The sequence below is a fragment of the Ochotona princeps genome, chromosome 10 (genome assembly GCF_030435755.1).
Source record: "Ochotona princeps isolate mOchPri1 chromosome 10, mOchPri1.hap1, whole genome shotgun sequence".
In the NCBI taxonomy this organism is placed as follows: Eukaryota; Metazoa; Chordata; class Mammalia; order Lagomorpha; family Ochotonidae; genus Ochotona; species Ochotona princeps.
The window spans coordinates 303,973-331,175 of record NC_080841.1 but is presented as its reverse complement, the minus strand read 5'-3'; the positions used below and the strand labels follow the sequence as shown (position 1 = coordinate 331,175).

Genomic DNA, 27,203 nt, shown 5'->3' with positions numbered 1-27,203 from the left:
CTGCATGCCTGGGCAGGTCTGGCAGGCACCCAAGCCCTGAGTGGCCAGCAAAAAGCCAGCAGAAAGCCAATGTGCCTTCACCCCTAAACCCTGGCAGCAACACAGCTTGAGCAGCAGATATCAGCTCACCTGCATCCCGATGATGGCGTAAATGAAGAAGAGCATGGCGATCAGCAGGCAGACATAGGGCAGAGCCTGAGAAGGAGCAGAGTGACAGCATCAGGGGTGGGCTCAGTAGCTCATGCATGCTGGCCACATGGCGCCCTGCCCCGAAGCCAGCAGACAGAGCATGAGGCTCTCCTGGTGACGACAACACCTCACAGACATCCCAATCTCATATACATGTGGGCCGTGACCCACACTGAGGCCCATGCACAGAAGGGTAGCCCAGTCTCCACAGAGATCTGGGAGGACCTTCTAGGGTGGACTCATCTGGGGCCTGAAGGGCATGATGTGGACGGCAGTGAATACAGCAGCACCTGGCCTGGCTCCCAGACCCTGCATTACCTGTTACTGTTCCCCGACTATGCGGAGCCCATGGGCACAGCCTGGGAACTTGTCCTCAGTCCTGGGAGGCTCCCATCTTGTGCTAACACCTCTTCCTCAGGGACAGAGCCTGCTCAAGCCATGCAGGCAGATGCCCCCAGGCCTGTCCAGTTTCTGCCACGGAGCCCTGTCTGAGGCCATGGGCCATATGCTTGCTTACATCCTCACTGTTCCTTTGGGGTGGGGACATTTCAGTGTAGGTGTGGCAAGGGAATATGGAAGATAGAAGCTGCCATGATGGGTCTGTGACTGGCCACTCTTGGTGCTGGCTGGCAAGCCCCTCTCGGCCCCCAGCAAGCCGTGCTGTGAGGTCCCACTGCTGCGCGTGTGCACAGCACACGAGTCCAGGCACAGGAGCGGGGCAGAGCTCAGCACCAAAGCCACAGAAAGAAGACCCTGCCCCAGGGGCTGTGGACAACTTGCACCACTGAGAGCTACAGAGGACCAACCTCGCCTGGAGACATGCTGATTCCAAACCCTGAGAAGAGCGAGGGCCCTGGGGAAGGGTGAGCATAGATGTGGGTGTCTGAGTAGCGGACAGACCACCCTCTACTCTGTCAGCCTATTCTTCCTTCTGACTTCCAAAGGCTCTAATCCAAACTCATCTCTCCTCACTCCAGGGAGAAAAGCGAAGGTCCAACCTGCTCTCTCTTGCTGAGTTATAAATCTGAACACAAAACATAGGACAGGAGGAAAGCCCAGAGTGGAGACATGGTTGAAGGTCAGGGCTAGGCGGGGGTCTTGCCAGAGGCTGTGCCGTCAGCATTCTGGCCCTCACTCCACAAGGCCTCCTAGGAAGAAGTCCCCTTCTGGGCTGTGCCCTACACAGCTATGGAAGAAAAACAAAAAGAGCATCTACCTGGGAGCCACGTGTGATGCCCTTCCCTGCCTGCAAGACCACCTGGCTCTATCAGGCCTGACACCAGTGACAACCTGCCAGAACACATGGATCTCTCGGGGTGCTGTCCTCAGGAAGGCAGGCTGGATGCCTCCATTTGCATACATGCCACAGGAATGACGGCATGTGAGTCACTTGGCCACAGCACTGTCCTATGCACAAGGCAGAGGACAGTGAGAGCAGCTGCTCCGCACCTGGTTGGGCCAGAGAAAAGGCTCCACCTGGCAGGCACTGGTGCACCGGCCGAGCATGGTGGGAATGCCAGGGCTGCAGCTCTCACCTTGAAGGACTGCACAAAGGTCCACAGCAGGATGCGAATGGTGTAGCCCTGGCGCAGCAGCTTGATGAGGCGGGCAGCCCGGAAGAGCTTCAGGAAGCTCATGTTGAAACCTGTGGTGTTCACCAGCTAAGGCAGAAAGGAGACAGCGGTGACACGAGGCTCTACCAGCAATGCTCTAAGCCCTGATCAACAAGCAGGCTCTGAGGGGGGCTGACTCCAGGCTGCCTGCTGAATTCCCCTCAGCTTCATAAGGGTATCCTGTCTCGGCTGAACCCATGACTGCCTCCCGAGCCCTCCTTGGCTCCTCCAGAGCAAGGGCCTGTGTGTTTGAACCAAAACAACCCCTTGGCCTCCTACCAAGTGTCTGAGGTCTGCACCCAAAGCAGATCCAGCACTGCCACTGTACACAGTGACACTCAGCAGTCCAAGAGGGGTAATGGGGAGATAATCCTGCAGACAGCCCTAAGGGCTGTGGCACTGTGCCCCCAGAGCTGAAATCAGATTTGATAGAGCCTATGGGGATGGTTGTGCCCTTGCTGCACCTGCCCACAGCTCTAGCCATGGCATCCAGGGTCTCCTGGTTGAGTTGGACATGGCCAACAATGCTCCCAAGCTCAGGGGTGCAGAGGCTGAGCATGCAAGGCCAAGACCCTAGTCAGGGTCCTGAAGCCCCTCACCTTGCTGTCAGCCAGGATGATCTCAGTGATGCTGCCAATGACAGTGATGAAGTCGAAGATGTTCCAGGTGTCACGGAAATAGTTCTTCCAGGCGGGTCCAAACACAGCACACCAGGAGAGAGAGGGAGAACACCCTTCATCATGTGACTGTCTGTCACATGGACTTGGAACATGTTAATCCATGTACCTTCTAGCATCACTTCACTTCCTCTGCTAACTCCAATTCTTTCTGTTCAGAATGCCATTGTCTGCCATTAATCTGGAAATTTGCACTTCTCACTGCAGAGCGCAGTCAGCCGCCATTACAAGATGGCGACAGGCACAGAGTAAACAACTCTGCCCTGACGTAGCTTCCTGCCCTAGTTTGCCCGGCAACAGCAGCGACCTATCCCAATCTGACAAGTAAGCACTCACTGTCCTATCACGACCAGTCACTGAGCCACAGACACGCCTCTCATAGAGTTGCATATAAGCCATCCGCTTTGCTCTCCCTGCGCCCCCACCACCATCTTGCCCTCAACCAAGCGGCGCTCCAATAAAGTGTGATCAGAGAAGAACTTCGGTGTCTGCGTTTTATTCCCTGCTGGCCAGGGGCGCGCTACATCTCACTGCTGATAGACCTTATTTATTCATGCTAAGGCCACTTCATTGAGGCCTGAGGGTCACATAACACAGTCGGCACTTCCAAGTCTAAATCTTGGTGTGTCTGGGTAGAGTCTGTGCCCAGAGGCATTCCCACCATCACACACACACACACACACACACACACACACACATATACTTTCACGTCTACATCTCAGTGTGTGGAGAGTGTGTGCCCACAGCCATTCCCACCATCACCCACACACTTTCATGTCCACATCTCAGTGTGTCTGGGGAAAGTTTATGCCCACAGGCTATTCACACCATCACACAACTTCCATGTGACCTACATTGTACTAAGTAGCCCTATAAACACACAGTTCTCATTTGAATCATCAATGAAAGTCACTACAACCCATATGGCTCAAGTTCACAGATACACCTCCCTCAAGTCCACTGGCCCTCCTCACACCAGCTTTTGGTCCCTGACAACAACAGGAAGAACAGGCTCCATTTGTCAGGAGGTGACAAAGTCAAGTACATGGAAGTAGAACCAAAGTGGCTCACAGATAGGATAGGGAGTCCACCTGCCGGATCACACTCCCCACGCGAGGAGAGTAGAGTGGAGAGCCCAGGACAGCCTCCTGGACTCAGTGGACACAGACTTCAGACTATGCTTGTTAAGGTTCCCCAGGAGGCAGTGTCTGCTGTGGCAGATGCTGCTTGAACTACCCACACCCCGTTCTGGGGTGCCTGGCTACAGATCCTTGTTACTTTGCACCTAGGCAGAAGCTGAAGGTGTTCAGTGTTAGGAGACCTGCGTTGAGCTCTGCACTCCTGGCTTCAGCCTGACCCAGCTCTTGCTGTTGGGAGTATTCTGCTAACAGAATTGCTAGCAGCAGCTCTGACTCTTTCTACCTCCTACATAATTGAACAACAACAACACAAAACAACAATGAAACTCATGACACCTGGTTTCTAAGAATTCACATACTGTCCCTCTCGGAGTTGGATAGAGGTGGCCTCACCCAGCCTCTCATGGTTACTATGAAGCATGGACACGATGCTAGACTTAGCTTCTGCTCAGTTTTCTCACTCATGGGTCCAAACTGAGGTTGTGGCTCACCCATGTTTCTAAAGGACTAAGGATATGAACAGCGGTGGGGACAGACACCACAGAGCCAGCACAGGACAAGAACCTGGGGCAGACCTACGAGCAGGTATCTGCAGGGGTAAGGCACCTGATACACACGACCCAACTGGATACATGACAAGGTTTTGACAGTCAGGCAGCACTGCTTCCCTCATTGCTGTGATGAGAAGATGGGGGTTATGTGGTCTAATCATAAAGCCATGTGATGCATGGGCATATGGTGAAATTGTGGCACACGGCTTCCCACCTTTGCCCTCTTTCAGGGAAATCAGTCCCTCAGTGAAACAACCATAGTGAGACTCAATTTCTCCTTCTCAACCTGGAGTGAAGGTGCCAATTCTTGGATCTTAGGTCCAGATCTCCACAGACTGAGTCCAGGGGATGGGAAGTAGTGTAATAGAGGACAGGAGCCACTGTCACTCTTAGTTCCACCTTCCACAGCTTCAGTTATCCATGTTCAATAGCAGTTGAGAAGTACTACACAGAAAATTCCAGACATACACAACTCATGTAGATTTCACCATCTAAGCAGCACCATGACTCTTCCTTTGCCCTTACCCAGTCCCTAGATAGAAGTCTTCCCTCAGCCAGGGGATTAATACTATGTTTGCTATTTCTGTGTGCAGTCACTATCAGAGCAGACCAGCCGCCACGGAATCACATTGCTGGAGTCCAAGCGACCCTCATATTACTTGGCCATGGCCCCCAAGTGCAAGAATAGCCTCGCTGGCAACTCAGGTGCCAGAGAAACCCAGATGTGACTCCTTTAAGCAGAGAGACAAAATTTTGCACTTGCTAGAAAAGCATGGTATAGTTCTGTACAACACACGTTGTTCCAGTCAGGATAAGCAACATACTCAATCACATGCACCATATAAGTATACCAGTCAGTGACAAGTGACATGCTCAGTGATATGCTTCACACAGTGTTCAAGTCAGCCACAGGCCTCACATCAGTCACATGTTCCACACCGTATTCCAGTCAGCAACAAGTAACACGCTCAGTCACCGTCAGTCACACAATAACACACTCCACACGCTATTCCATTCAGCCATGGGCCTCACATTAGTCACATGCTCCACATGGTGTTACAGTCAGCCACGGCCTCACATCAGTCACACACTCCACATGGTGTTCCAGTTAGCAACAGGCCCTCCATGCAATCCCATAGCGATGCTATGGCCGTATCAGTCCATGTGAGTGTACTCCAGGGTGCTTACACAACGAGAAAACACCAACCCTAATGTTGCACAGACCAAACACAATAGTGTCAGCACTGTCCATTGTCTCAGACACCACCAGCTCATGTGGCCCTCACATGTGGTGCATTACCACATGAACTCAGTTACTGTGTTCTGTGAAGTCAAAAGATGTCAGGATTAGAATTCTGACTCTGCTTTGTACTTGGTGCAAGCTACTCAAATTTTCTCATCTCTGATGTACCCATATCAAGTACAGTGATGCCTATTTAATACACTTGTCATGTAGACAATGTGGGCATTGAAGACTCACTGCTCGGGTGTGTTTCCTCTCTCCCTCCTACCATACCCTCTCATTCCCACCTGTTCTGCACTCCCACTCCTTCTACCATGTGACTTTCAAAAAGCTACACAACTTTCCTGTTCAGTTTCTTCCTTTACAACAGTAATACTGATGGCGTAACACCATGTCTGCTTCATAGTCATGGAGAAGAGCCAGTAGAATTGTGCACCCTGCAAACTTAGTGCATTCCCACAATACCTCATGAGAAATGTGTACCACCAAGAAACTACACATGGGTTCTAAGGCTTTCATTGCACCAAAACAAACAGGTCCATTGTACCAGCAGCTTTCTGAAGTACCTCACACAAAGGCAGATTCACCAGGACTAAAGCTGCCTCTAGACCTCGAATGGGGGCTTGTAGGGTGGGAGCAGAAGGCTTCAGGCAAGCCATGTTCAGCCCAAGTAAGCTAGGCACAGACAAGGCAGAGGCCACGTGTCATGGACATCAGAAATGTCGACCTCAGCCAGACTGCACTGAAGGCAAACTACTCAGTTCCTTTGCTCATTTGTTTCCGCAAGTCTCCAAACAGCCAAAATGGAGCCAGGAACAGAAAACGGCCACATTTGGGGGATTCCTTCAGCATCACATCCCAGCTATGCAGCGAGCAGCAACCCTCACAGCCGTTGTTCACAGGAATCAAACCTGTCTGAGTCCCTGTTCCAGCTAAACCCAGATAGAGCTGTTTCACAAGAGCAGCAAAAGCCTCCATGCTCCGGATCTGAGGGCAGTCCTGCCCCTGGGCAGAGTGGAGCAGTGTCAGATGGGCTCACACACTCTGCCAAAGTGGAAGGCCACAGAGGGATAGGTCAACGGTCTGGGTTTTCCTGACACTCGTAACAGATACAAGCATCAGCCAAATGAGTTTGATGAACAGCTGAGAGGTGAGAGGAGGGTTCACACCAGATTTATACCTAGCCCCCCATCCCCCACAACCTAACTGAAGGACCTCCCTGCCACATACCCTCAAAGGTCATGGTCCTTATGCACACAGGCAGAATGAACCATTTTCACTATCAGAACTCGCTCTTTGTGACCCCTTTGCCAGTAATTAGCACTCATACACTGGCTCTTTCCTTCTTTGTCCAGGATTCTGAAGTAAACTGCATGTCCAGCAGTATCCATGCCACCCCCCAAATGCTCACAGAATCCAGCAGCAGAAGGGACTGGTGGCTGTACCAGTGGGAAGCCAGGGATGTGGCCCAGCCCCCCGTGTCATCTCAGTGGCTGTCCACTGAGCAGCAGCATGAGCTGCAGTCAGATCTGGGGCCACTTCCAGAGCAGCATGGCCCATTCCAGGCAAGGGATAGGCTCAGCCACTTACCAAGAAGCCAAAAGCAATGACCTTCAGAACGCACTCCAGGGAGAAGACCATGGTGAAGGCGATGTTCAGGTACTTGAGGGCTAGCTCATAGGTGCAGGGGGCAGAGTAGTACTGCCATGGAGAGAAAGAGAGCAAGTCAGAGCCACAGGGGCTGCAGGTGGACCATCCCAGCCTGCCTGCAGGCCATGCTGTTACCAGGTGTGGGAAGAGACAGCTAAACAAGAAAACACACCCAGACTGTGCCTAGACCCTGGTAGAACAGCCTGGGGTGGGGGCAAGGTAGAGGCACTTTCTTGGGAGCTCTTCAGCACTCAGGCTTCAGCTAGCATTCCACATCTGTTGGAAGCAGATCCTACCACCTCCACTCTTCCACACCCTGTGCACCCAGTGAACCACAGTTCCCAGAGTCTGGATAACCAAACAAGATCAGAGTACAAAGATGTCATGAGGCAAAAGCAGTGAGAGGCAGCAGACCACCCACTGAGGCATTCGGAGAGGTGGGGTAGGGTGGGGAGTATGTGTGCAGGGTGGCCACTTGGGGAGGGAGAGGCCAAGGCCATGGGCTCACCTTCATCATCAGCACGACAGTGTTCAAGGCGATCATTGCCATGATGGTGTACTCAAAGGATGGGGACACCACAAAGTGCCACACACGGTACTGGAAGGTGTGCCTGTTCTGTGGCATGTAGCGGGTGAGAGGCTTGGCGCTGATTGCAAAGTCGATGCATGCTCTCTGCAGGCAAGTCACGGGGTTAGTCTACAGTGGGTTCTCTGGGAGTGGCTGGAAGGGACTGGTGTGTGTCAAAGGGCAGGGCTGCACAGGCAAGAGCTGAAGTGGCCACAGAAGCTACCCCTGGAGTGAGACTTCATAGCACTGAGGAAGCTGCTCCTTGCAGCAAAGGCTGACATTTGGAATGGAAGCCTTCCCTGACCTGGAAGTCCAGTCTGCCTGCCTGGAGACCTGCATGGCACTCTGCTACTTTCCTTGCAGCTCTCAGCAGTTCCTAGCTCAGCTGCATATCACAGAGACCCCACTACAAGCCAGAATTGTGCTGGCTGCCAGAGAAGCAGCTCTATGACTCACTCCCAGTCACCCCGCACATGCCACACAGGATCCTCTCTTCGCATCACTATGGGGGTGCACTTGTCCTTCTGCTGCCTCCCAGTCAGTTGTCTGTGCCTCACACCAGGCCACCCAGTAGACAAGTGCTCAGGGCCAGAAACAGGCTTCTTTGTCTTCTCTCCATGGTTCCGCCCCCTCTGGCCCCCACCCCCACCCACCCAGTCTGCACAGGCACCTCATTCTTTTCCAAGCTGCACTCCTCCATCATCTTGTCCCCTTGCTCCTGGAATGTGATGATGATGAGAGCCACAAAGATGTTAACAAAAAAGAATGGGAAGACTACGAAGTACACCACGTAGAAAATGGACATCTCCATGCGGTTGCTGCGGCTCGGGCCTCGGTCTTCCTCAGTCACATCCACAGAATGCTGTAGAACCCTGGGGGACAGAGCAGGGCAAGGCTGGCTGCTGGCCTGGGCTCCTGCAGCAGATGCACCCTGGAGTTGGGTCCTCACGTGGACACTGCAGGTCCTCTGCTGCTCTCCTACATCCACATCCAGCTTGACGGGGAGTTCCTGGCACACAACCATGGCTCTCCCCCAACTCTTAAGCACTTCTACAGACGACCCTTACGTCATGCCCAGAGATAAACCTGTAAACCCTCAAAGCCTTTGGGGCTCTCTTAGTGGTGAACTACTGGAAACCCATCTCTCTAGGAACAGGACAGCTCCATTCAAGTCCTCAGTAACTGCCAAAACACAAGAGCTGCAAATACATCTCCAACTTTGCCAGTCCCTTCCCAATTCTGCTAGAAGCATTTTTTTTCTTCTCCCTTCAGACTGTCTCACCCTCTCATAGCTACTTGTTCCCTGGGATGCTAACTGAGGGTCAGTCTTGCCCAGCTAGACGCAACCACATGGTTCTGCCCCACTCGACTCAACCATCACTCACTGAGGCCATCCTTCCCCCGTAGAGACAGTGAAGAGGGTCAGCAGAGCCCAGATGATGTTGTCATAGTGGAACTCGTGGCGCTTCCATTCCCGGCCCTTTACCTCCATCTTGTTTTTCTCATGATCCACATAGTTGCCTCTGAAAGCAGGCAGAAGTGTGGTATCAGCAGGATCAACAATTAGTAGTCACATCTGTGGACACAGCCTGCACAGGTGAGTGATGTAGTAGACAGGACCCTGCACAGATATCAGGCCATGTCCACTACAGTGACATGTCACAGAGCAGCAACATCAGCAGAAGAGGCATCACTACACTTCATGGGCAGGCAGGTGACCAGAGACATCAGGGATGTCCAAGATTTAATTTTCCATATGTGTGGTAGCAGGCAGGGGAGTCCACAGCTTCCAATGGAGTGGCCAATGGTGATCAAATCATCACACAAAAGTAGCAATTTCACTATGGGTAAGTATCATTACAGAATAAAAATCACATTTTCTATCCTGTAGATGTGAGATCAAAATTGTCCCTGTCTAGTGGTTCTGTAACCTTGTGCTGAGCTTAGCTTCCACATGTACAATGTCCTGTTTAACACATCTTGATAGATGGTAGAGAATTAACATGAATGAACGAGAATATTCAGTGACCTGTGTGACAAAGGAAGGGGCTCCATGCAAGTTGCTAATTTCCTATTGTGTCTTTCTACTCAGAAAAAGGGACCCAGTGAAGGAGAAGGAGCAACAGTGGGACCTGGAGGCTGTAGGAGTCACACAAGGAAGGTCAAGGCAGAAACCATGCACATGTGCTTAGTGTATGAGGCCTACTACTGTATGTAGAGTACACTGTGTATGAGGTACTCTATGAGGTACGTTGTGTGTGGGGTACACTGTGTGTGAGGAGAAAGATGTGTGAGGGACACTGTGTGTGGGGTACACTGTGTGAGGGACACTGTGGGACACTCTGTGATGGACACTGTGTGGTACACTGTGTGTGAATGACACTATGTGGTACACTGCATAGGGGGTACTCTGTGTGAGGGACACTCTATGTGGGATACACTGTGTGTAGGATACACTGTGAGGGACACTGTGTGTGAATAACACTGTGTGGTACACTGCGTAGGGGGTACACTGTATGTGGGGGACACTGTGTGGTACACTGTGAGGGGCACTGTGGGTGGAGTACACTGTGTATGAGGGTCACTGTGTGGGGTACACTGTGGGTGGGGGACACTGTGAGGTACATGGTGTGAGGTACATGAGTTGTGAGAGACACTGTGTTGGCACATTGTGTGAGGTGCACTGTGTGTGAGGTATGCTGTCTGTGGGGTACAATGTGTGTGGTACACTACATGAGGGATACTGTGTGTGCGGACACTGTATGTGAGGGTCACTGTGTGGGGTATATATGCTGTATGAGGTACAATGAGTGTGGGGGTACATTGTGTGTGGGGTAGACTATGAGGTACATGGGACATGAGGTACATGGTGTGTGAGGAACATTATGTGTGGTGTATGCTGTGTGTGAGATGCATGGTGTTGGATACATAGTGTGAGGTACATTGTGAGGGACACTGTGTATGGGGTACACTGTGTGTGAGGTACATTGTGAGGGACACTGTGTATGGGGTACACTGTGTGTGAGTGACACTGTGTGTAAGTTACACTGTGTGTGAGGGACACTGTGTATGGGGTACACTGTGAGGTATACAGGGTGTGAGGTACGTAGGGTATGAGGGACACTATGTATGGAATATACTGCGTGTGAGGGACACTGTGTGTGGGGTGCACTGTGTTGGTGTTCCTGTGTGTTCTGTATGGGGTGCACTGTGTGGTTCTACAAGGACTATGCTGTGTGTGGTACACAGGTGTGCTCTACTTGGGCACTCACATGCACTCCTTCTCCGTGTCTTTGGAGCTGTCCGTGCAGTAGAAGAACTTTCCCTTGAAGAGTTGCACGGCAATTACGGCAAAGATGAACATGAAGAGCTTGTACACAATGAGGATGTTGAAGACGTTCTTTAGGGAGGTCACCACGCAGTCAAACACGGCCTACAGAGGGGCACAGCCCAGGTGTGAGCCCAAGGTTTCAGGCAGAGCAGGACCCTGGGCATGAGCCTATGACCCCTAGACAATGGCAGTCTGTGGGATCTGAGCTGGTGGGGGTCATTGCATGGTACATGACAACAGCCTGAGGGCCTGTGGACCATGACAGGCTATGCAGCTGAGCCCCTCTGAGGCCTGAACCCCAGACCAGAGCTGAACCAGTTCTATCAAGAGGCTACCCCAGGGCCTAAGCCCAGTCTCCAGGTTGCCCTGGATGGATACCAATCCAGGTAGGTCAAGCTTCTCCATGGGGTGTTCACAGCATTTGGAGTTGGGAGAGATCTTCACAGTTACTAAATTTGTGTCTACTACCTCACAGTACCCATGACTAGTGTCTACTAAGCTGCATTCCCCACAGACAGCCACATTCCCTGATTTGTTTCCAAGCTACTTGTGTTACCATCTCTATTGGAAAGGGGCACATCTGCTCTGTATCTGTGTGTACTTAGCTCTGCTGCCAAGCTCTGCCCAGCATGGATATCAACAGGGCAAGGGTGCAGTGATGTCCTAGACACAGAGCCTGGGTGCTCAGAACCAATGTCCCCATCCCACCCACTAAGGTCTCTAGAGCCTTTATCCCAGGCCCTAAGCCATGTGGAGTTACATAGGAACCTGCCATGTTTTCTCCCAGGGTTTGTGTTTTATACCCTGAAGCCTTGCTCTGCAGTGGGCTGGTAGGGGACAGGCAGTGCTGAGCTCATCCACCCTGTACTGCAGGGTACTGGGTGTCAACCTATTCTGGGGAGTCTCAGGTAACCACACCACACAGGGAGGAACCAGGCAGTATTAAAGGGCAAAAACCCAGAAGAAGCCAGGGCTGAAAAGCCAAAACTATGCCTGGCATCTTGGTGTTCAGGCACAGGGGCCACTGGAGGTCCCCAAGGTTGGCTCCCTTCGTCCACAGTACACCTGAGGGACAGAGTGCTGTCCATTAAGGAGATGGGATGCTCAGGAGTTCTGACACCCTAATCCCATGGCTGAGGGGCACCCCGGGCCCCTCTCCATGAGGCCACACCCACAGTCCCTGGAGAGCGGGTTTGGGAGCTCAACCCAGCCCAGACAGCCTGGGGTGGGGGGAGGTTGTGGTGGGCCAGCAGGAACCTGGCAGTGTGGAGAGTGGCCTGGAAGCCTGCATTTGTAGGAAGCAGCCAGGTAGGTCCTGACATAGGTGGCCCATGGGAAGCTCACAGTTCCACAGGTCTCCACATGTGCCTCAGGAAGCACGTAGGTGTAAGGCCTGTCTGGCTGGCAGCACATGGGCTCAGGGGCCCTGGCTCTCATCCCAGGAACCTGGGAGGGGGTGAGGTGTTCCCATGGACCTTCATCCCATTGTCACCAGCATGTGGGGCAGGGGCTGGAGGGGTGGGCAGAGACAAGCCCACTTTGAGGGTAGCAAGGCTTCAGGGAGGCAGAGCCTCAGGCCCTGGATCAGGCACAGACCCTGGTGAGCACCTCCCTTGTGTCTGCCCTCTGGGGAAACGGGCTGTGTCTGTCCTCATCCAGCTCTAGGATGACCTGAGGGAAACAGTCCAGGTCACCTGCTGCCCTAGGTGCAGAGACAACACACGGAGGGCTCTGCTGTCAATTTTGGATCACCTGCAGGCAGACAAGAGCCACATGGCTCCCACATACCATGTGGTTCCCACACGCACTTGGTCCATGCTGAAGGAGCAAAGCCCCGTGTATATATCTTTGGACAGTGGTCATTTTCCTTTGAGACTAAGGCCCTTGGTTCCCACAGAAGAAAACCAGCTCAACTCCCAGGCATGGTCAGGGCAGGCATGGAGCAGGTACGTATGGGTGCAGTGAGCATGGCACATGGGCTGAGGCGCCTCACCTTGAGCTTGGGCAGGCGCTTGATGGTCTTCAGTGGCCGCAACACACGTAGCACTCGTAGTGACTTAATGGTCTTGATGTCACGACCCTTGTTGGTCCTGCAGGGGGTGCAGGTAAGAAAGAAAAGCCACATTCCCAGGCCTGTCCTAGCACAGGGGTGAAGGGGCAGGGAGCAGGAGGCCAGGAACTGGATCCAAGCAGATTCCTCCCTGCTGCTCACAACATTGTGGCATGCACACACACACATACACACAGACACGCATATGCACACACAAATATACGCACACATGCTCACACATATATGCATGCACACACATGCACGTGTACATGCACACACGCTGTATGAACCTATGAATATTCAGACTCTTCCTCACTCTCTACCCTATTACTCAGTGCCCCTCACCATAGGAGCAAAGTGCTGGGAAAGACCTGTCTACCACCCACAGGACCACAGCCAATCTGCACATCATTGTGCTTCCCAAGAGCTTTTCCAGAACCTTCCAGATGACACCTGCTGACTGGAACAAGTCAGGAGTGTGGTTTTCCCAAGAGACACTGTGAGGGGGACAGGGAAGAGAGCCAGCAGGAAGACTGGGGAAGGGTGGCTGAGGGGATGAACAGCCAGGAGGGGAGGATGTAAGAGGGAAGGTGGGAGGCCAGAGGAGAGCAAGCCCTGTCCCTGGGTTGCCTCCACCAGCAGCTATCTTGCAGGTCCCTGCTCAAGGGCTCCTACCCAGTGAGATGCCAGCACCCACCCAGCCAGTCAGCAGCAGCTCTCTGGCCACCTTGCTGCCCAGCAGTCTCAGTCCTCCTTGATTTCTAGGAATGAAATGAATAATCAACTTGCATTTTCCATTCCTCTCTGCTCATCTCTGGAGCTCTCTGCATCCCATTTAACTAATTTCACTTGGGAAAGCACAGATGGTAGGAGAGGAGGCTGAGCCATGAGGGGGTCTCTGGCCTAAATCCTCACCATGTGTACCATGCAGGCGTGGGATGCTGGCATCAGTAGGAAGCTGCCTGCTCTTGCCCCGCCTTTCCCTCCACACTATCCCACCAGGGCCCCTGCCTGTCTGTCCACAGAAGAGAGGAAAAGACCCCAGGAAACCCATGAGATGATCCTGTACTTGGCACACATCATGATGTGTGAGTCACTGCTCCCAAAGCCCAGGCAGGAGGACTCACAGCAGAGTGACCCTTGGCCCTGGGGGACTCAGGGTGCAGGAATGTTTTGCTGTAACAGGCTCCACCCATTCTATAACAGCCCTTCCCTGTTGTAACAGGCTCCCCCTCCCTATAACAAGCTCCCTACCTGCTGTAACAATCTCCCCTCACCCCTGCTATAACAGGTTGCTCCTTCCCCTCTGTCAGAGGCTCAGCCACTGCACATCTACATGAGGTACCTAAGGAAGCCCAAACCCAGGACAAGAATACCCCTTCCCAAGGTCTGGCAACTGCTGATGGATCTCGTGGGTAGCAGTGAAGACACCACTCACACATCCAGCACCCTGTTCTCAGCACAGTTCTCCCTCCTTCAACCGCCCCCATATCTTTTGCTTCAAAGAAAATCAAACAGATTTACCCCAGAGCATTCCTATGGAGAATCCAATCCGAGGCAGGCAGCAGAGGGCGGGCATAGGGAGAGAAGGAAGTTGTCAGCAAAGCAGTGAGAAATGTAGGTTCACAAAGGCACAGTGCTAGGGCCTACCACGGCCTTGGCACTCACGGACTCTGCACCACAAGGCTGCCCCTAGCTGATAGCTCACAGGCACCACACTCCTCCTTAGGGCCCCATCTGAGGGACACAGGCTTCACACAGCCTGTCAGAGGCCCAGCTGCTGGGGCCATTCATCCTGTCCCAGGAAACTTGCTTCCATCACAGCCTCGGTCACACAGGAGGTCATCCATGAGGGACAGCCTGGCCCACTGCAGGGGCCACTGTGAACTCTCATTAGTCAGCTCAGAGTAAGGGCTTGCCACTTGCTGCCCCTCACACATGCCACTTCTCAACAAAAACAGGCAGCGGCTGCCCACTAGGAGCTGCTTACACACTGCCTGCAGTTCCACCAGAGGTGGGAATGCAAGACCAGCATCATCCTCGAGACAGACACACTCACAGCTGGGCTATCAGCAAACGCTTCCCATGTACCTCAGCACCAGTGCCATGGTGACAGTGAGACTGCCATAATCAGTGCCAGGTGGACACTGATTTGGGAGTGAGAGACAGACCTGGAACCCTTGGTGTGGTGAACTCCCATCTTCGCGAGCTGTACCTTATTTACAAGATGAAACGTGGCAGGTCAGCCCATACACTGCATTAGATTGGGCATGTGGTGGGTCAGCCCACACACTGTATTAGATTGTGTGTGTTAGGTCGGCCCACACGCTGCATTAGACTGTGTGGTGGGTCAGCCACACACACAAAATGCCGCATTACGTGGGGCATATAGTGGGTTATCCTCACACACATGCTGCATTAGACTGGATCTGTGGTGGGTTAGCAATACACACTGCATTACATGAGACATGCAGTGGGTAGCCACACACACATGCTGCATTAGATGGTGGACTACACACACACACACACACACAAACACTATGTTTGCTCACATACCATGCATCCACACCAGGTGTAGTGCCAGGCACCAGACTGCAAACACACGAGGCTGCCATCCTCCTGGGACGTACCTGTGCAGGAGGGCAGGCTGACTAGAGTCACCGTGCACACAGGTGCAGGCCGCCACAGGGAGAGGGAGGGGTCTTAGAAAGAGAATGCCTACTCAGTGACAATGTCTCACCCGTTCCCACAGGAAAACACACAGGTCAGTCTTGCAGACTTAGGACATACACTAGGAAGCTCACACTGCAGGCTCTATTTCTCCTCAGCCCAGACCTTGTCTCAGGGGCCTGTCGAGGGCATCCAAAAGGGTACCCACAACTAACCCTACTGACATGGTCACAGGACAGAATCAAAGTCACTCTGGTTCATGTTCACCATGTTTTGACAACTGGGGATCCTGCATGACACTCCTGGCCTCAGTACCATGTGAGCAGCTGTCCAATTCAACTGGCACACAAGCTGCAGGAGGCTCCCTAGGTACCCTAAGTCTTCTTTACTGGGTCTCTCACAGGAACACATCAGACTCCATACTGCAGACAAGAGCTCAATTTCTACAATGGGACTAGACCAGACTGGGAAATTACACTGGAGGGGTAAAGACAGGGAGACAGGCACTGAGGGAGGGCAGATGGGGAGATGGGCAGTGAGGGAGGGCAGACGGGGGGACGGGCAGTGAGGGAGGGCAGACGGGGGGACGGGCAGTGAGGGAGGGGAGACAGCGGCGGGCAGTGAGGGAGGGCAGCCGGGAGGATGGGCAGTGAGGGAGGGCAGATGGGGGACAGGCACTGAGGGAGGGGAGACGGGGGGGACGGGCACTGAGGGAGGGGAGACGGGGGCGGGCAGTGAGGGAGGGCAGCCGGGGGGATGGGCAGGGGTGGAGAGCACATGGGAGGATGGGCAGTGAGGGAGGGGAGACAGCGGCGGGCAGTGAGGGAGGGCAGCCGGGAGGATGGGCAGTGAGGGAGGGCAGATGGGGGACAAGCAGTGAGGGAGGGCTGACGAGGGGATGGGCAGTGAGCCTTGGGAGACAGGGGATGGGCAGTGAGGGTCAGTAGGTGGGGTGTCTGGCTACAGGTTGTTGAGTCTAAGCCATTTGTCTTGACCAGACCACAGTGTGTCTCAACTCCCCAAGAAGTCTGGAAAGCGAGTTTTTTCCCTATCTTTAGGCATTGTTCTGGAAAATCACATGTGATTTTTATTGCCCATCACACAAATATAATATTTGCTCTTGTTACTGAATGTATTATTAGATTATTTTTTACATTGTGCAATTAATTAGCAATATTTTATCTGGCTTTGTTTTAATCTTTTGTTTGTTTGTAAGACACAGAGACACCAATACAGAAGTTTCATCTGCTGGTTCACTTCCCAAATGCCTTCGACAGCCAGGGCTGAGTCAGTCCAAAACCAGAAGCAGAGATGCAATTTGGGTCTCTCCCAGGGTTGACAAGTGCCCGGCCACTTGAATCAGCATCTATGGCCTCCCAACTGCACTCACAGGAATCTGGGGTAAGTGTGGAGTAATCAGGACCCCACAGCAGGCAGCCCAATATGGGGTAGCCTAATGCACCACAACACCTCAACCAGGTTTAAAGAGTTCCTATCATTAGTGCTGAGCCTAATTTCACCACTGGGCTTCAGTGTTCTCACTTTTCTTCGGCACTCAGTTGGGCCAACTATTTAGCCACATTCATTTCCACTGAAAGCTTTCACTAAGGTCTGACAGTGAAGGAGACTGGCAGCTTCGAGATAAAATCTTAATCCTACAGGCCCCCACCTCCCACCAGTGGAAGAGACAGCACAAAGGAGGAGGCCAGTGCTGTGGCACAGCGGACAGAAGAGTTGTCTGCAGCACTGGCAACCTCGTGGGCTCCAATTCAAGGACTTCTGATCCAGTTCCCTGCTTATGGCTGGGGAAAGCAGAAAATGCTGCACAGCCTTGGGACCCTGTCGTCACACGGGAGGCCTGGCAGAAGCTCCTGGCTGTGGCCATTGCAGCCACTTGGAGAGTGAACCACCAGGTATGTGATCTCTTCTTCCCACTCTCTGTAACTCTGCCTTTCAAATAAATAAATTTGGGGGGAAAATTCAACGCAAGTGGCCCTGGGTGCCTTCTACACCCACCCACAGGTCTCACAGGAAGACGTGCAGACAGAGAATTGTCACATTTTGACCTTGAAGGTTCCATGGCCCAGGACCAACACCACCTCACAGGTAGAGGCAAGCTTAACACAACAGAAAATGCTGAAACTCAAGAAAAGCTTGTTAACCAACCCCTAGCCTGAGGGGAGGAGGCAGCAGGGCCTTCTTGCTGGGGTCAGCAGGTCACACCAGCCTCACCTGCTGGCAAAAAGTTAAGTCAGCACTGGTGGCTTCTACTCCTTGTCCACACTACAGCACCTCCCAGGGTCACCCAGGGGTTCTGCACCATGGCCATCCTCTGCTCTCAGAATAAAACCCAACGTTCATGCAGTTGCGGCTTCTGCATAAACATGTCCTTGCCCGTGGGCCTCCGAGGACTGCCACCCATCCTCTCCTGGCCTCAGCTCTGTGCTTATATACTCCTGAGAGCAGCTGTATATCCTATCCTGGGTAGCCCTCTGGCCCAGCCCTGAGCAGTGAACAAGTGAAAGAAGCCTCAGATCTCAGGGGACAGCAGTGCCTGGGGGGCACTCCTCCTGTTGTCACCAGACTCCTTGTTGTTGGTCTTTCTGAGGAGGCCTCAGTGCCAGCTCAAGTTGCACCAAGCTTCCCTGAGCTGGAGACGGATTTGTCCCCAGAGGGCTTGCAGGCCTCTCAGTCTAGGTAGGACTCTATCTGGAAGCCCTGTTTCAAGTGAATCTACCTTCAAATCAATAGCAGCATGAAGGACTTAGCCCCAGGGCTGTGGGGGTTTCTCCTGCCTGTACTGGCTGGGAAACCCAGTGCTGTGGGACTCCCCCTCCCATGTAGGATAGGAGCCTTAGGGTTGTGGGGGTTCCCCCCACTTATGCTAGCTGGGAGCCCCAGCGCTATAGGGTTCCCCCCACCTGTGGTGGCAGGGAGCCTCAGGCTTTGTGGGCTCTGCCTCACATGCAGGCTGGGAGCCCCAGGCTGTGGGGTCTTCTGTATACTCTGCTTTTATCTTACTAGATTCTATAGTTTACTCTGGACTCCCAGTTAGGGCCATGTCTTTCCGAGCCTGTGCTGTGGCATCAGGAGGCTTTGGGCACTCACACCCACAGCCAAGGCCTCAGGTACACACCCAGGGCGGGTCTCTCACCTGCTACCATGCTCTCCCAGACACGACACATGCAGGTGCAGGTTCGCTGCTGGGTACAGTAGCCTGAGGGCTGCCTCCTCTCTACCTCCTGCAGCTTGCCTGACCCCAGGCTTTCCTAGATAGATGAGGAGGGCAGTGTGAACTACTTGGGGCACCTTCCCCCTCCAGCCTCCGTGGTACACAGCCTCAAGCTTCCTTTCTAGCCAAGGACTAGGTGACCCAAGTGTGGCTGTGAACCAGGTCCCCGCAGGCTGGAAGTCCTAGTCTCACCCTGTGTCCCAAGGCCAAAGGGCAACAGGGCACTCTGGTGCTAGCCTCCAGAACCTGTGGGACCTACTGCTGGAGGGAGAAGGTAGAGACAAAATCGTAGGCAGTTTTCCTGAAAATCTGTGCATGCTGACGAACAGTCACAAGCTGTAGCTGAATACTTAGAACCCAAGCTGGGCACACTCACCCAGTGTCTGAGCTGAGCTAACTACGTGAGACACAGAGCAGTGGAGAAGGAAAGTATCCTGGGTGGAGTGCAGACATACACACATATCTGTACACAGGCACACACACACGCATGTGGATGTAGAATGTGCACAAAGACACCTGGGCACACTGCAGAGAACACCTGCATATGTATATAGACACTGCACACATGCACACACACAGGTTGCACAGGCACATGCATGCATACATGAAATACAAGCATGGACACACACAATGCACTCACATATGCCTCCACAATACAATACAAGCATAGGCATGTGCAAGACACACATGCGCAGATGCTGTCCTGGCCCTACCCACACAAGAAAGCCATAAGAAGCGAGACTGCAGACAGCCCTGACCTCCCCGTGTGGGGCCCGCACACCACACTGTGGTCACATGGTCCTTCCATGCCACTGAGTCTGGGGGCTCCCTAGAGTGAAAGTACATGCCTGACCTGCAGAGACCAGAAATGCCAAGGCCGTAACCATCTCCGCTTCCCCACTGTGAGGTACAGTGATGGCGAAAGGGTACGAGGAGACTGGAAAGGCCATTCCCAGACAAGTCCCCTCTCAGTCAGGAACACTGAGATGTGTGCTGCTTGCCAGGCTTCGCCCAACTCAGCTCAGTAGCACAGGTGCACCCCGTGCATCTACAGCCAGCCACACCTCCTCTGCAGAGAGCCGGGCTTACGTTGGGAGATCTGCGCACTCACACAGGCGTGACCATGTCAGGGTGGGCAGGCAGTGGGGGACAGTTACTGCCTCCCCCAATGACCCACATTTGGAGAGCACTTTCCACTCCCTCTTCCACAGTCCATGAGGTTCCCATTTGGGATCTACCAGGCTTTCATCATAAAGAAGCCCTGTACTACACATGTACAGCCACCACACAGACATCATATATGTCGTGGACAACATACATGGAGGCAGCACAGGCCTCTGCAGCAGCAGGCTGGGTGGACAAAGCAGCCCTCCAGAACAGTCCTTTCCTATTAGGGCAGTATCTGTGGAGTTGGGCTCGAGTTTGCAGCAGTGCCCACCTGACCCAGCTGCCATGGCAAGCACTGTTAGTGGCTCAGACTCCTGAGTTTGGCTCTGCAGAAGCCTCTGAAGGGCGTGGTTCCACTTACAAGAGGGTGTGGCTATCTAATCAGGAAAGGCACCTGATCTGCGCAGGCACAGCCACATTTGGCTTCCTGCCCCAAGGGACATGGGCCCAGGGATTCCTGTCACTCTCCATCTTGGGCCATGCCTCACTTGGCAGGTGGTGGTTGGGGGCGGCTCCAAACCTTGCCCAGGAACCCCAGGAGCTGAATTTTCTGGTGCCCTTGATGAGGCTGGGAGACAGCAGTTAGGAAGCATGGCAGTGAGTAGAAGCAGGCCCTGGCCCAGCAGACGTGACAAGGCTGGGGAAGGGAGAGCAAGGCCCCATTGGGAGTAGAAAAGGAAACGGGGTGTGGGCATGGCGGGCGGGCTGTGGGGCAACAACAGAGGCGATGCAGAGTGAGCAAGCCCCACCACACGCTGAAGAGAGATGGGGAGGTCGAGAGGAGGCACCCCAACAGCAGGGGATGGATCTTGATGCTGGATCCATCCCCGAAGCGTGGGCCCCAGAGCCAGAGCTTCGGCTCCTCACACTGTACCTGGCCTGAGGACCAGCAGAGGCTCCGGCTCCGGGCTGCTAAGGCCTCCCTGCCACCAGCACCAAAGCCACCAGTGCTGGTGCCAAGCAGCAGAGAGAGAACAAGACAAGTGACAACAGCAGCAGCTGGGCCTGCTCCGCCCCAGGGCAGCACTAAGGGCCGCCTCCAAAAATCCTCTCCCACCCCACGCCCACCTGGCTCCAACTGTCTGGGCAGACACACCTCAGACCAACCAGACTGCACTGGCCTTCACCCATGTGTATACAGTATGCACCAACACATACCCTGGCTCCTGCTTGGGGACCTCAGGACACTGTGTGCCCAGCAGAGGGTCTGCCTGGGTGACCCCAACCCGATCCCTAAACCTGGTGGCAGGGGAGGGGATCTTTCTGTCTCATCTTTTAATTTTTAATTCTTCAAAGATGGAGGATTTTGATGAGGTCAAACTCAGAAAACATGGCAAACTACGCAGGCACAGGAAGAGACAAAACGGGGGATTTGACTGTCACAGCCCAAAAGGACCCCATCTCTACAAAAAAGGGGTCTGCAGGGGAGGCTGTGGTGCTGGAGGCCTTGGCTGGGTGGCCTGCTCTGGCCTACGGGATATCCATGCTGCATACATCTGAGGCACCGATTGGGACCTCATACAGCGCTGACAAAGGATGACCAATGGCTCACCCCAGGAGGATCCCGTGGCTGTATGGGCAGCTGACAGCAGTCCTTCCTCATTACTGCTCTGCCCAGGGGCATGCCTGCAGGAGCCACTAGCTGTAGGAGGAACAGCCTGCACGATTACCTGCCCCTTCCCTCTCACAGCTACCACTGAGGAAAGCAGCTTCAGGGTCCCCAGCTGCCGTTCAGGGGAGAGTATGGTCAGCCCCACTCAGAGCATCAGACTGTCAGCACTCACCCAGTTTGCACTGGGGGGTTAGGGGCTGACTGCCATGGTTCAATCTACCTCTTCCTGTCTGGAGTCACTGCCTCGGCTCGAGGCCGTCCCCTCCCGTGTGTGTATGTGTGTGTTTGGGGGGTAGCACTGCCTCAGCTTGAGTCCATCCCCTCATGTGTGTGGTCACTGCCTTAGTTCGAGGCCATCCCCTCCCATGCAGTCTCTAACATCCAGGAAAGCCTATCCCCTGGAAGTTCGCATGGCACTGGCCCTGACAGCTCCTGGACACAGGCCTGGAGGCCCAGGTTCCCTAACTCCACATGGCCCTCCATTTCTTTCCTCCCTCAACAGACCAGAGAAACAAAAAGGCTCACCAGATGTGTGTGGGCCCACCCTCACTGAGCTGGTCCCAGCCCCTGGTCTCCCAGGAAGGGGCCCAAGGCCCGCCCTAACTGCTGCCCACCACCACTGCACCTACTGCCCCTCTTGTGCCTCAGAGCATACGGGCTCCAGGGAGAGCTGAGGCACCAGAGAGGACCCAATTCTCAGGTCAGCCCTTGGGGTTCTTTAGGAGGCAGGGAGATAGAAAGCCACTTACGCCAGGGCAAAGGCCACCAAGGCACCGACCACCACCACGAAGTCCAGGATGTTCCATAGGTCTCGGAAGTAGGAGCCGTCCTGCAGGATCAAGCCCTGGTCTATCATCTGTACGAGAAGGGTATGGGTGGTGAGCCCAGGGCTGTGGGTGACACCTGCCACCCCTGCTCCGAGCCCCATAGCACCAGGCTCCTGGACATGCACAGGCTGATATTGCCGATGGGTAAGGCGGAGTCAGTTTGGTACACCAAGACTGAGGGTGGGTACAAGTGGGGCACCATCCACATCGTCTACACACCCCTGGTCTGGGCAGCTTGTGGGCACCCCAAGCTGCGCCCAGGGTCGCAAAGTGGCACCTCACCTTTATGACCATCTCAAAGGTGAACACACCAGTGAATACATAGTCAAAATAGCGCAGGACCTATGGACACATAGGGGAGGAAGGCTCTATGAAGCTACCCACATGAGGCCTTATGCTCCCTGAGCCTACAGGCACTCCAGATCTGGCCTTGGCTAGAACATGACTTGCTGGGTTTGGACTGCCCCAGACCTGGCCCCAGACCTGGCCCTCAGGATCTGGCTGAGGACCGGAGTCTCTGGGTTCTTCCTACCTCCTGGTAACCTGAAAGCCCTCCAGGAGATATCCTGGGTTCTCTGAGGCAGACCAGCAGAGCTCAGCAGCCCACAGCACTGTGACTTCATGTTGGCTGCACATATGGGCCGTGTCATGGGGCTCCACACATGACCCTCACAGCTGCACGTGGGCCATGCCAGATCCATACATGGTCCTCTCTGCTGCACGTGAGCCATGTGGTGGGGCTTTGGGCTCACTTGAAAATAGCTCACATTTTTCCCTGAAGAACAGGAATTGGCAATTTCCCAACCCTTGACCCCCGGCAAGCTCTCCCCACAAGGACCTGTCCCAGGCCATGCACGCACTCTGTTGCGCTCCGAGTTGGTCAGCACGGGGTCCTCAGCTGCCAGGGCGATACTGCTGGCCGCAATCACCAGCAGGATGCACATCTCAAAGTAGCGCAGGTTCACAATGTAGTGGCAGGCTCTCCGGATCCTGTGGGGTTGGCCCCAGTGAGAGGTCTGTCCCTGCCCAATCACTGCCCTGGCCCAATGGTGAGGCCCTCATCCAAGGAAACTGCTGGGCGAATGACTGCACCTGACACTCTTGGGGCAGCACCCGGAGGAAGGGAAGCAGGGGGGCCACAGACTGTACCAGACAGGTGCAGGGTCAGTGAGCACGGCCTATACTCGCTGCACAGACTTGGGTCACAAGGCCCCCACTATTCCCTCTCCCTTGTGGTGTGGAGTCTGGGGTTATTTTTAGTCAATGAGGATTCCCTGGCCTGCACTCCGGTCTCACCCTTTGCTGGGCTCACCCTCTCCATGGCCCTGCCCACACAGCGCCAGAAGCTCTCATGTTCCTTCTCCCCATCACCTACATTGGGGGTGACTGTCCAAGTTCCCCAGCAAAGCTCTAGCTTTGCTATAGAGATGGCGGGACCAGAACTCCTGGCCCATAGAGGGGACAGCCCATTCTGGGCTCCACACCAGCAGCTTGGTCCATGTCTGCAGTATCTGCATGCAGGAAGCACATTTCCTCTATCCACAAGGTACCTAGGAGTGAAGGGCCTGTTCAGGGCCTCTCTGCACTGTGACCCTGTGGCCCTGCTGACATGTCCAGGGTCTCTCGACATGGGACCCTGTGACCCCAGCTGACCTGTCCAGGGTCTCTCGACATGGGACCCTGTGACCCCAGCTGACCTGTCCAGGGTCTCTCGACATGGGACCCTGTGACCCCAGCTGACCTGTCCAGGTCCTCTCTACATTGTGACCCGGTGACTCCTGCTGACCTGGCTAGGGCCTCTTCACTGTGACTCTGTGACCCCCACTGACCAGTCCAGGGCTTTTATTTACTGTGAACCTTTGATCCCTCCTGACCCATCCAGGGCCTCTACATGGGACCCTTTGACCTCTGCCATTCTGGCCCCAGCCCTCAATTCATCTCTCTCTGGGTTCTGGTGTAAATCCACCTCCTTTGTATCTGCCCCCGAGGGGAGACCAGGGGCCCCTCCCTCGCCTCCCTGCTCCCTGTGGCTGAAGCCAGGATGGTGCTGTCTGGTTTCTCACGGGTTGCTGGTGCTGAAGATGAACATGGAACTGTGGGGCACCATGGCTTTGCCACCCGCCGGCCTCTCCTTCTTCTTCGTTTTCTCTGTCTCCTGCTCGGCCTCTTTGCTCTCAGCCTCCTTCAGGGGACTAGCTTCTCCATCCATCTTGTTGCTGACTGGACGGGAAGGGGTACAGGGTTTAGAACCACACAGGAGAGGATGGGTGTGTTCAGCCGTCCCTGGACCCTCCCGGTGGCAAGGCCCCCATATACACCCTGGCTGTGGGTCCACAGACTGCCTGTGTACTGCCCTTTGTGACTGAACCTCCAGCCCTCCAGCCGGAACACGCATGGCTGTCCCCACAGAGGGCATCACAAAGCTGGGGTTCTACTCCAGCCACCCTCAAGCCTCTACCTTAATGCAATGGCTTGAGGTGGCTCAGTCACACTGGATCCCCACTGAGCACTGCCCTCACTGCCAAGGCAAGGTCTGAGAACACCACTGCGTGATGGGTTTCCCCACTATTCTCTCTGCCACAGCTAGTACCCCCAAGCCCCTCCCCCAGCTCCACAGGGTCGGGGTGGACCAGATGCTCACTGTGCACGACTGTGGAATCCACCAGGGGCTCTGCGTCAGGGATGGCCACGGTGACATCACTGCTCTCAGTGGCGACCTTATCTGTGGTGGCTGTGCAGGAGAGGTCAGGCTCACTCTGGCTGATGGCCCTGCCCACGTCCAGCTGTGCGTGTCCCTGCAGCGAGGGCTCCTGGCTGGCTCTCAGCTGCTGCTCAGTAGATGCTGCATCCTGTCCCTCATCCAGCTCAGGCAGGGGTGGGGTTAGGGCTGTGTCTGCTCCCTCAAGGGTTCCGGCCAGCCCTGAGCCTGTCCTGTGAAGACAGAGGTGGATGCACCGAGCATGCCAGGAACTGTGAGGGGCCAGAGAGGGTGCCAGAGCACAAGGCCCCCTCAGCCTCCTGTGTCCCTCTGCCCCTCCCTTCTGGGTCTCCTGCTGGCACAGGGATGCCTCTGGAGGGCTGTGCAATGGTGGCCATTCTTGCCCTTGTGGGCTACGTGAGTTGCAGCTCATGGAGGGAAGCCAAGGCCAGGCCGGCGACACCCTGGGCTTCCTTTACCTGCGTGAATCCTGAGCTTGCTCTTCTTCGTGGATCATTGGCTCCTTGCCAAGGCTGCCCTGGGCCTCTTGGCCCCTCTCGGCTTCGGTCAACGCCCCCTCGTCTAGGTTCCGCTCCTGGCTGGCCGACCTGCTCCGCGAGGCCGAGGAAGACTCCTTGGCTTCTGTCCGGACTCGACGGTGCCGGCTGCGCCTCTGGCTCTGCCTGTGCCTGGCCTGGTCCTCAAAGGTGACCACAGTTTCCCCACCAGTTGTCTCCTGTGGGGCTGGCTCACAGTTCCCATGACAGGGCCTGGCCAGCCATGGTGGCTCCCGTCTGCCCAGGGACAAGGGGCTCCTCTGGCTGTCCAGGACCCCCTTGAGGGACCCGCCACGGTTGGCACGCTCCTCCTCACACTTGTCCAAGCCCAGGCCCAGGGCCAGGCCCTCGATGGGCCGTGGTCTCCTGTAGAGACTGGGGTGTGCGTTGAGCGGGTTGAGGGGACTCAGGGGGTTGAGTGGGTTGAGGGGGTTCATTGGGGGGGCCTCGTCCTTGTTGAGAGCCTCCTGGCTGGACATCTGCATGTGTCTCCGCAGCTGGCTTGTGCGCTGCTCCCACACGGACATGTGGTGCCGCCGCCGCCGCTCCCTCCTGGCAAAGGTGAGAGGGTGGGGCTGGTGTCAGGGGGTGAGGGCACAGGACACAGGGCAGGCGGGGCCCATGGCCTGCAGACAGGAAGCACAGAGAGACATGGGAGCCGAGTGGGCCAGGCCTCCTCTGCTGAGAGCTGAGGGTAGGGCAGGACCTCCAGAGCCTGTAGGGCCATCCTACAGGGGCCTCTGGGGGACTTCCCCTACAGCCTCCTTGGCTCTCAGGACATCAGCCAGGCCCACCATGTCCACCAACACCCTTCACAGTCAAAGCATCACCTTGTCTTGCCAATTCCTGCTAGGATAGGGCAGTTCAGGACAGCCAGGGCAGGGCAGGATGCAGGCCAGACACCAATAGAAGGTGGCTATAATGCCAAGTTGTCCTATCCCTCAGAGTCCAGCATTGGTTGACCACAGACTTGTGTCAAAAACCCAGCACACTGCATGTGCAGACCACCATCCACTAGGCTCAGAGCTGGTAGCCAGCTGCGGTGGCAGAAAAACATGGGGACACACAGGAGAGCTTCCGTTGCCTGTGTTTGCAGGCACACACCCTCTCCTGTGAGGGGATGCACTTGCTCCACACATGCCCTGTGCACAGCTGCCCACTGACACCGGTCACCAGCACACATTCCTACTCACGACCAGATGTAAGAGCAGAGACACAGGGCCACGTGCTTTGGATACACATGGATACAAGTGCACGTTAAAAGGTGCAATGGCAGGTCACATATACATAACGTACACGCACATCAAAGCACACACTGACATGCACGCCCAGTGCCACGGGCCCACAGCAAGGATGGAGACACACGGTCCCCACACCCACATGTAGCCAATCACAGACACACAAACCGGCGCACACATACAGGTGGCTG

General features: G+C 54.8%; 1 protein-coding gene across 11 annotated transcripts in view; it reads right to left on the bottom strand.

Moving 5' to 3' along the window:
* The window catches only part of CACNA1E (calcium voltage-gated channel subunit alpha1 E), a 253,728-nt gene that overhangs the window by 21,275 nt on the left and 205,250 nt on the right, over positions 1 to 27,203 (bottom strand). For all 11 annotated transcript variants that reach the window (XR_009246127.1, XR_009246126.1, XR_009246128.1 and 8 more), the window contains 15 exons: positions 25,697 to 26,326; positions 25,161 to 25,450; positions 24,583 to 24,739; positions 23,380 to 23,509; positions 22,802 to 22,861; positions 22,442 to 22,548; positions 12,955 to 13,051; positions 10,903 to 11,063; positions 9,016 to 9,153; positions 8,301 to 8,502; positions 7,571 to 7,735; positions 7,003 to 7,113; positions 2,402 to 2,485; positions 1,725 to 1,850; positions 130 to 195 (listed from right to left, as the gene is read on the bottom strand). Coding sequence is in view for 8 of the 11 variants with exons in the window: in XM_058668915.1 (XP_058524898.1) it covers positions 130 to 195; positions 1,725 to 1,850; positions 2,402 to 2,485; positions 7,003 to 7,113; positions 7,571 to 7,735; positions 8,301 to 8,502; positions 9,016 to 9,153; positions 10,903 to 11,063; positions 12,955 to 13,051; positions 22,442 to 22,548; positions 22,802 to 22,861; positions 23,380 to 23,509; positions 24,583 to 24,739; positions 25,161 to 25,450; positions 25,697 to 26,326 (2,524 nt within the window). In the remaining 3 variants the exon portion in view is untranslated. The remainder of the gene's footprint in view (positions 1 to 129; positions 196 to 1,724; positions 1,851 to 2,401; positions 2,486 to 7,002; positions 7,114 to 7,570; positions 7,736 to 8,300; positions 8,503 to 9,015; positions 9,154 to 10,902; positions 11,064 to 12,954; positions 13,052 to 22,441; positions 22,549 to 22,801; positions 22,862 to 23,379; positions 23,510 to 24,582; positions 24,740 to 25,160; positions 25,451 to 25,696; positions 26,327 to 27,203) is intronic.